Source organism: Bidens hawaiensis, unplaced genomic scaffold, assembly GCF_021521415.1.
Source record: "Bidens hawaiensis isolate Kalapana, Puna unplaced genomic scaffold, B.hawaiensis_p1.1 tig00020106_1, whole genome shotgun sequence".
Lineage (NCBI taxonomy): Eukaryota > Viridiplantae > Streptophyta > Magnoliopsida > Asterales > Asteraceae > Bidens > Bidens hawaiensis.
The window spans coordinates 74,161-84,159 of record NW_027493056.1 but is presented as its reverse complement, the minus strand read 5'-3'; the positions used below and the strand labels follow the sequence as shown (position 1 = coordinate 84,159).

The 9,999-nt window shown below is 35.0% G+C and overlaps 1 protein-coding gene across 1 annotated transcript; it reads left to right on the top strand.

Annotated features, from left to right (window-relative positions):
* Positions 1–6,649: 6,649 nt before the first annotated feature.
* LOC143559877 (uncharacterized) lies at positions 6,650–7,420 on the top strand. Its single transcript, XM_077048316.1, has one exon. The coding sequence runs from the start codon at positions 6,650–6,652 to the stop codon at positions 7,418–7,420; it is 771 nt and encodes a 256-aa protein (XP_076904431.1).
* The last annotated feature ends 2,579 nt before the right edge of the window (positions 7,421–9,999 follow it).

Genomic DNA, 9,999 nt, shown 5'->3' with positions numbered 1-9,999 from the left:
TATTTGCTGACTGGGCGTCACGGGTCGCAATTCGCCTAATTTGTAGCCCCTCCGTTATGCATATCCTTATGTATTTAAAGGAATTTTAATGACATTTTATAGTCACCTTCATTTATCTACTTAGTGAGTTCCACCATCCACCTAGTTAACAAATCATTCAAAATCTTACTTCACCATCCACCAACATCAACTCAGTTTAAAGTATAATGGTTCTATCTTTAATCATCGTTCGCTCTATTTCAATAATATAGCAACCGGACTCATGGTATGGATCTTTATGTAAATCAGCATAGGTTCGTTTGCCTTTTCCACCTTTAATTTATTTTTAAAACAATCATACAAAACACAACAATATAGTATAGTGTTGGTAAAACTAAAAGTAGAAATGATGTTCTAACTTTTTTCCAATTGAATTTTCAGGTAGTTGTATTGTTTTCACGTGTGTCACCCAGATGTATGGAATAAACATGAGTACGTGACACATAATTGTCACCCCATGCTTTTAACGGAGTCTCTATTTTGTAACGTCTCCCAATCTCACTTGCGCTATGTGCCAGTGTATGGTGGGTAGGATTCGGACTCGGTGTTCCAAATAAGGCATCGGTAATATTTGAGACCATATTTGCTCATGTCCCTTCAGTCCCTTAGGGTGTTTGATTTATCATAAATGTTGGTAGAGTCTTAATTGTCATTTTCTCTTTCTTTTGCATTTTTGTGAGGACATGTATGCTCGGAGATGTGTATGCATGTAGAATTTAATGTGTGATGACTAACAAGGGCGAGTAATGTAATAGAATGACGTGACAACATATGTTAGATAATCAAGTGTCGCATTAGGTATGGTGGCTACACACACTTATCACTTGTTGGTTCGACATTTCAAATCCGCTAACCACATAAAAAAATTTGATTCAGCAATAAAGGTTAGGATCCTCAAAATACCACCCAATGGCCTTCATCTCACATAATGTTCCAAACTTATGTACACGAATCTGAAAATATAATAAGGGTATGGGTCGTCTTTGGGTTACTTGGACCTACCAACCCAAGAACACGAGTAATCGTGCTGCAGTATTTTTTAAAAATCAAAAGAAAACAAAGAAAACAAAAGAAGTCCAAGTGATACCTTGGTGCCGGTTGTGCTTTAAGTTGCATCAGTTACCACCATCTGGTGTTATTTGGTCATTTTTTCAGAACCGTAATACATCTTACGCAGCCATTGAATCTGAAAATATATTAAAAAGTCAAAACTTTTGTTCAAAAGAAGCCAAAACTTGTTATAGAATCTTTGTGCAAAACAGAAAATAACCAACAAATACGAATTTCGTGTTCAATTCATGTGTACGATATAATTTGGTTTTGGGTCGTGTTCGTGTTAGCTGGACCTACCAACCCAAGAGCACGAGTACACGAACCGTGAAACAATTTTTCAAAACAATATTTTGTCGACTATTGAATCTGAAAATACAATATGGTTTCGGGTCGTCTTCGGGATAGTTGGACCTACCAACCCAGGAACATAAGTACACGAACCATGCTGCAATATTTAAAAAAAAAAGAAAACAAAAGAAATCCAAGTGATACCTTGGTGAAGCAAGGGACTACAATTATTGCAGCGTAGGCGATGTGATGGACATCAACAATGGCAACAGTAACTCCATATGCACCAAACCAAATGCAATTTAGATATACAACTTGTATGTATAATGTTTATATCAAATGTATAAAATGAAACATACAACATTGTCTTTACCTCTATTGACAACATATAGATGTAAAAACTTTCCATCGTGTATGCGGTGCATGGCGTCAACAATAGGTGTATCGATTGTAAACACTTTCTGGATTTGGAGTCATTACTTGCATAATAAATCATGAAATTTTTTTAAAATTAGTTGAAAAGATAGAGAATAACCACTTACCAATATAACATCTTACTATTACATTAAAATTGCAATTACAATATAATATATGATGTTTATCGCTTGGAGTTATTTATCGCTTGATAATCTATTAATTAAAAAGTGAAAACTATATACATATTCAACAACAATCAACATCAACCAAACATTTAGATAACACCATCAAATCAATTTCAAATGTCTCTTTCTCTTGTTTTAATCTCACCCCATGATTCATGGTAGGCACCAACGGTTCTAAAGCATGGAATTGTAAAATTACCTAAGAGCAAGCGACAATGGAACGGAAGCAACGGTGGAGATGAACAGTCTCGTAGGTTTAATCAGATAAGGGAGAAGGCAGCGAAGTAATGGCATATTGGCAGCGAAGGGAAGATGCGTCTAATTGAGTGTCTGCAGCATAGGTTTTTTTTTATTTGGAAGGGGAAAAAAAATGGATTAAATAATATACGGTTACAGATACCATTAGTTGGGCGGGTTGATCCGAAATAATACCATTTTAGTAAATATGGGTTAAAAAAGGTGAGAAGTGATGAGAGGTTTACAAGTGGCAATATATAATATTCTTTTATTAGAGTAGTAAGATTTGGACGGGAAAGACAGGATTATTTAAAATTTGGACGGAAAAGATGTGATTCGCTTTAAATTTGGACGGAGCAGACCAGATTCAAATCTTTTTAAATCCTGTCGCTCCATTCCATATTTGTTGGTCCATTTTGGAAATATTGATTAATAATGGGTTATTTAAATTTTCTCTCTCTTCAAATGGGTTATTTAAGAAATTTTCCCTTTATTTAAAGTTTATATTAATTTCTTACGTAACTTACTAAACCTCAACTTGTAGAAGACGTCATAAAGAATATCTTTGTTGGTGGCGTAACTAGAATATTTTTTCCTGTAATGTTAGTATATTACGGTGCTAGAATTTTTAATGACTAGATATCGGAATTTTTGGTGCGGGTATGGTCATAAGATAAAAGGCACACTTTTAATAAAAGAACAATGTTATAGTAAAATGACATAAACGAAGGTCACATTTATGAGTTCGCTCGTTGATCAGGTTCAATAATGCAATTAACTTTTTTATAACTACTTGGGAAATATTTGGTTAGTAACATAATTAGGCTGCTTATTTTAAAAACAAAATCGGGCTTCTTAAACTTGAAAAAAGACTAACAATTTGATTGTTTTAACTAAATTATAACTTTTATTTTTTAAACTATTACAAATTACGGACTGAATCCGTAAAAAATGACTTTTAGTGGCTATCCTTTATATAAAGAATTGCCATGATTTTAGTTATTTACATTAACCTTAAAAAAAAAAGCTCTTATCTTTTTTCAATGTTCTTTCAAGCATACTGTGACGAGGATTTTAATATTTGACTAGTATCAAGTATCAACTACTTATTGAATTGAATTATACTAGTTGAATAATTAAATATGTATTAGGCGTCATGGTCTGTGGCCGTTCCGTCCTCCTAGGGGCTCGACTGTTCGAGTGTAGCGGCCATATTTAGTGAAGTTAAATGTTGACCGTTCACAAAACGTATAACCACCTCTAGTTGAACTTTGACATATTTTACTTTATTATACCCTATAGTGAGACCCATATATTGCATGAGGTTTTCAAATAAAAAATTAATTGCATATAATAATCAAACAATGAAAAGTTTAAATTCATTGTTCATGTAAATAAAATCCTCAAAAGAATGTGGCGACGGAGTTACCCTCCACAAACATTCAGAAATGCAAATATTTTTAGAACTAATATTTAGCATACCCCAAGCCATCAATCGGCTCCATGTCTCTTCTTCTAGGATATAGTTTTTCCAATGAATCTGGTAATGCGAAGACAGGTTAAAAATGTTTTTCATAATTCAGATATCAAAACAGCAAAATATGTAATTTATAGACTAAGGCATTATTCAGAGAATAGGCTTCGTAGAGTGGTTAAAAAATCCGTTATGGTACGTGATAAGAAATTCCATGTAATTTTTTTGAAAAAAAAAATATTTGTTGTTGGATTAAATTTTGTATCTTCATTGTAAGATAACGATTGATCGAGGACGACTACCCTCATTGTTTTTCATTGTGAACAATAACACACAATATGGATGTATTAAATTTTGTATCATCTAAATAACTAGTTAATAATGGTGTGCCTAACAAATGCACAGTTTTGTTAGTTAATTACTGTACTTTGAGCTTTCTAATGAGCGTGCTTTGAATTTGTTTAACGCATTTTAATGATCTTAATATATACATATGCGCATTAGGCAATTAAGTTTGGGAACCAAACTTGCATTTTTGTAAAAAACGATATTTGGCTATAGCTAACAGGATGACACATAAATTGTGCAAAACTTATTTTGTATAGTTGATTTTCTCGCTCAGGAATCGGAATATAACAAGAAAGTCTTCTGGCTATGTCAGTGAATTTCATACAGCCAAGTGTTTACTGAAAATCCTGTAATTTTCACAAAAAAAATTGCACGCCTATATAACCACATTTGACATAGTCGTTTCTCTCAGTTGTCATCGTAATGTTTTGTTCTCAAATATTTTCTCTTTGATTTTTAGTCTAACATCATATGTATTTATTTAGTTCTGCTAATATGTTTATTGTGTATATTTGCAAGTAAGGTACACCACAATACAAAGAAAGTTTCAACTGCGTTGTAATGTACAATTTAGATATCAAGGCTCATGTTTTGTATTTAATTATATAACAAGATTTTTTAGACCAGGTTTTGGTTATAATTTTCAGTGTTCTAATAATAAAATTAAATGAACAACTAGCAAGATTAGTGTAAAGGTAAATTCTTTAGCGTTTTTGTGAAATGTTTATTATTTAACGAGTATTGTTACATATAGAGTACAAAAATATTGATATCCCACTTTTGATATGGTGGACAACGCCCCCACCAAAAAGAGTTTCAGATTTAGATGGCATAGTTGCATTCCATCATGAGCACAAATGTTAGATTTTGATCACAACCTTCTCTCCATCAAACTCTTAAAAGTTTATATATAGGCATAAAATTCTTATATGAGCATCTCTTTTCTTCCATGGCAAAAATGACTTTGGTTTTCAAGTGTATGAGCGTATCATTTCTGTTTGTTCAGAAGCAAACCGTCTTTAGATTGCTCCAAGTCTCCCACGCCCACTGATTATAAAGCTTCGTCATCAAAGCGGTCTTCTTCATATACCTTTTGCTAATGATTATACAACCTTGGACCATATGCAGTTGAGGTTTTTACATGGAAGACACTAGAAGAGACATGACATGATTGTTGAAAAATGTGTCTATAGTTCACGGCCATAAGCTATTTAACGAGAGTTAGGAGGAAGCCGATCTTAGTGAAAGAGAATTGAGAGAAAAGCATGGTAGACCGTTGAAAACATTTGTGTCTTCAGACATGCTAGCGTAAATGGGTCCTTCACCTCTGAGTTCAAGTAATGATCGTCATTAACACCTTCACAAATGAATGATTTTATTTCTTTCATTGTCATATACTCCATCCGTCCCATTTTAAATGTCCATTTTTTTATTTTTGGTTGTCCCGATTTAAATGTCATTTCTATAAATATAAATTCAATTTTCAATTGTGCCCTTACCATTAAATATACTAGATGTTTCAGTTTTCAATTTTTGGTTGTCCCAATTTAAATGTCATAATAACTTAAAGGATATTATTGTCATTTTACAGCTAATAAAATAAAATGATCAAACATTTATTAATTTGTGTGTCTTGAGTCCCATGACATTAAAATGAGACAAAGGGAGTAATTGGTATATTACATTTATATTTATAGAATTATTAACTTAGAATTCCTTTTATTATTTATTCTTCTTTGCATCCTAAATTCAAAATATCTATACAAATAAAAACAAATACAATTAAAGACATTTAATTTAAAGTTTTCCATGTAATTGCACAAAAGGTCTTTTTGGTTTGATCATATTATAAGTTTGGTCCCCATTTTCTAAAAAGATGCAAACTTAATCCAAACAAATTGTGAGAAGGTTACATGTTTAGTCCTTACCGTCAATCTCAATTTTTTTTTTAACAAAAAATAATATCACGTGTCATTCAAATGAGGGTAATCGTAACTTTTTAAATCTAGAATCCAAATAAAATACTTTTTCAAACTCTAGAACTTACAGTATCAACATCATCACCTTTAAATCTTTAATCACACACCAAACCTTTGATTTTGTATTGATCGAAAATGATGAAGTCAACGCTACGAGTTTGAAAAACTATAACTTTAGTGTTCCAAATTTGAAAAAAAAAACACAATTACCTCACACAAAACACACACGCCATCACCTTTTCATTAAAAAATAATGAGAGTAACCGTAAGGACTAAACGTGTTACGTGCCACTCTTTCACAAACATTTAGACTAAGTTTACAAATTTTAAAACCTTAAAACCAAACTCGCAATACGATCAAACATTGGTACCATTATGCAATACACTCGAAAATTTATAAGTCATTTTCACAACTTCAAACACGTTTTAAAAGAAATCTAATCTCGTACGGTGAATGTAAACTCATTGATACTTTCAGAACTAAAATCCACAACAAAATTATAAGTCAATTTAAACAAACAACACTCGTTACATTTGGGGATAATCTTAACTAGGGTTTACAATTCCATCCAATGCAGTTTCAATTCACCCCATCCAATCAAGAATTAACCCATATCGGTGAGTCACTCATGAATCTTGATTTAAACCAACCGCCACCGTCACCGCCGTCACAATCGCCACCTGGGTTTGAGTCTTTTTCCGATGAACATCAAAACCCACGTCGCCCAATTGAAGATCGAATTAGATTTGCAATTTGCGCGAGTTTAAGACAACCCCAATCAACGGCGTTAAATATGATGTCAGTAGATGATCCAACTGTGGGTGTTGATGGTGAGAGCTTAAGGAATTGCAAAAGGGATAAAACCCGGTTGGCGAAAGCGTTGGAAATGGATGCTGATGATAATAAGAGTGATGGTGATCATAAAGGTGGGATCTTTGATTGTAATATATGTTTGGGTATGGCTAAAGATCCGATTTTGACATGTTGTGGTCACTTGTTTTGTTGGGGGTGTTTTTATAATGTTCCGTATGTTGATTCGGTTTCGAAAGAGTGTCCGGTTTGCAACGGGGAAGTGACCGATGCTAATGTTATACCCGTTTACGGGAATGGGAATGGGAGGAGTTTGGAAGGGTTGGAGTCTGATTTCGGAGTGATAATTCCGCCTAGGCCGAAGGCGCGCAGAGTGGAGAGTGTGGAACCACGGTGTTTGGATAATAGTATTAGTCCAGTGGCGGATGCGATTAGAAACCTTAGGATCAATATGAGGAATAGAGATGCGAATTCGGTTGTTCATGCTAGTGTTAATATTCAACCGCGGGATGAAAGATATGCTGGTTCGGTTGAGATGGATATGGCGGTAACTAGCACTGGGAGGAGGAGGAGACGTCGATTAAGGTGATGTTGATGCTGTAGTGTTAGTGTGGATGCGTATAAGTAGAATCTGAACTGGTTTTTAGATTATGAGACATAGAAGGTCTATTTGTTTTTTGACTTTTAATGATATGATTTTGAGCATAGAAGGTTGCAACGTCTAGCTGTTGGTTTACTAGATTGTGGCATAGATGCATAATGAAGTGATGTTATGCCAAAATTTAGGATGATTCGTGTTGCATTAGCGTGTGTATATCGACTTGAAACATGATTCGTAGTCTTCATTAGCGTTATAAAACGAAAATGACCTCAAGATTTCGACTCTTCATCAGGGAGCTTATATGGAGGTTTTCGAGTAGTACCTTCTGATATATGTAAGTATGACATGCATATATTTGTATGCTATTGTTATTAGTATACTTATTAAGTTGTTATCTAGTTTAAGAACGTCGAGAATACCACCTCTCACCACTGTTCGACTTCGTCGCCACTCGATTAGGGCTCTTTTAATCATGGATCATGTGTTATATGATTGTTTATCATAATTTATATTAATAGCAGTTTAGCTGCGTGAGCATAGTAAAGCTCAAAAGTGAAGCATAGGGTCAAGCTTGTTAAATAAGTGAGCTTCAATAAAGGCTCAAGCTTGGGCTCGAGCCCGTCTTAGTTTGGCTGAATTCGAGTTCTTTAGCAAGCCAATCATTAGTAACTCATGTTGGCTGAATTCGAGTTTTTTAGCAAGCCAATCATTCGAGTTTTTTAGCAAGCCAATCTCGACTTGCCGAGTCATATTAAAGGGGAATGGGTAGTGGAGACAAAACCCATTTTTGGATCGTCCCGTGGATTTTTCATGAACATTTGCGGGTGTCTTTTCCAAGTCTTTGCCTAGTAGAAAAGGAGAAACGTGTTTGGTGCGGTCTTGTTACGAGATGGTGAATGGTAATAGGATGTGGAAATGGTGCAGGAAAAAAGCATCAACAGGATCTATACATGGGTTTGGCTAAAAGATAAGCCGCGTCTTTAATTTATAGGTTGCCTCCATGGAAAGATCTTGTTCAATGCGTCTAATTATCGTTCTCCTTTTGTTGTGAAATGGAATAGTTAGGTTCCAAAAGAAAACTAGCATTTTTGTTTGGAAGGCGAAAATGGATAGGTTGTCTACGTTATCGGCTCTTGGTAAAAGAAATGTTGATGTGGGATCATTGTTATGTAGGACATGTAGCGAGCATAAGTAACAAGTGATCATATTCTTATCTCGTGTCATTTTTCTACGTTAATCTAGCACTTTATTAGTAACATGTGTCATGTTCCTCCCATTTATGCGTTCACGGTACGTGATTTGCTTAAGGTTTGTACCACTTGCAATCTTGGCCATAAAAGAATAAGGTATACATGGTATCATTCTCACGGCATGTCGGTGCATTCAGAAATCTTAGAATAAAGTTATCTTCTTAAATAATCCGGCGAGCGATTCCAAGACGGTTGGTGATATTATAAAAAATGGGCTCTTTGTGGATTATAGCATATCTACCTGGAACTCTGGAAGAGTGTGTTACGGAAGGATTAGTGTAACTTTTTGTTATAACTTTCACTATGCATCGTTTGTTTTTCTTACTCTCACTATTTTTTTAATGAAAGTTTCCGTTACAAAAATAAAGAGTGTAAACGAGAAAAAATGAAAATTGATTACAATTCTGCTAGGTTTTCCATGCATAGATAGAGGTGCACAAAAGAACCGGTTTTGGACCCGACCCGGCGGTTGCTACCCGGAACCGGACCCGACCCGACCCTACCTTACCCGCGGGTACGGACCAGGTTTTGATTTTCCCCCGGGAACTGTACCTGAACCGGAACCGACTTGGACTCGGTGGAACCGGTTCTGCCAATACCCGGTCAAAACCCGACCCGACCCTACCCGAAAAAAACCCAATGAAACCGGTCAAAACCCGGTCAAATACCCGAGTATACCCGGAATCGGTTCCTACCCGGACCCAATTTTGACTTTAGTTGACCATACCTGGTTCCGGTTCCAAACCTCTTCCGGGTTTAAAAATACCCCCACCTCTATGCATAGATATTCAAAGTTAAGCCCAATGAAAAATTTATGGGCCTCTACCTTATATTTAAAGTCGCTCACACATCTTATATATATCCAACTTACTTAATATATTAATAAACAGTGAACCGGTTCAACTAACAAAGTGGTGCCGGTTCATCCCGACCGGTAAAACGTGGAATTTGTGATCTTGGATGAGTTTCTCCGTCGCTTGTTGAAAATTAAAAGGGATATAAAATGTTTCCAACGGTCAAAGGTCATAATTATAGTCATATGTTTCAACCACCTCAATAACGTATCATTTAATTAAAGTTCTTCCCCCCAATAATTGCAATTCCCCTGAATCCATGACAAGTGTTTACAAGCTTCATTCATTGTACGTTGAAAATTGCTTACGAATTTTATTCTTTGAATAAAACCCTGGTGGCTACCAGATAACTTAATGACAAAAAACGATCTTATACGTTCACAATCAAAAACAATATTGGGTAGCCAAACCCATCAACTACTAGTTCTGAAAAAACCCGTCACTTGAAGGTTCACTTCAATAA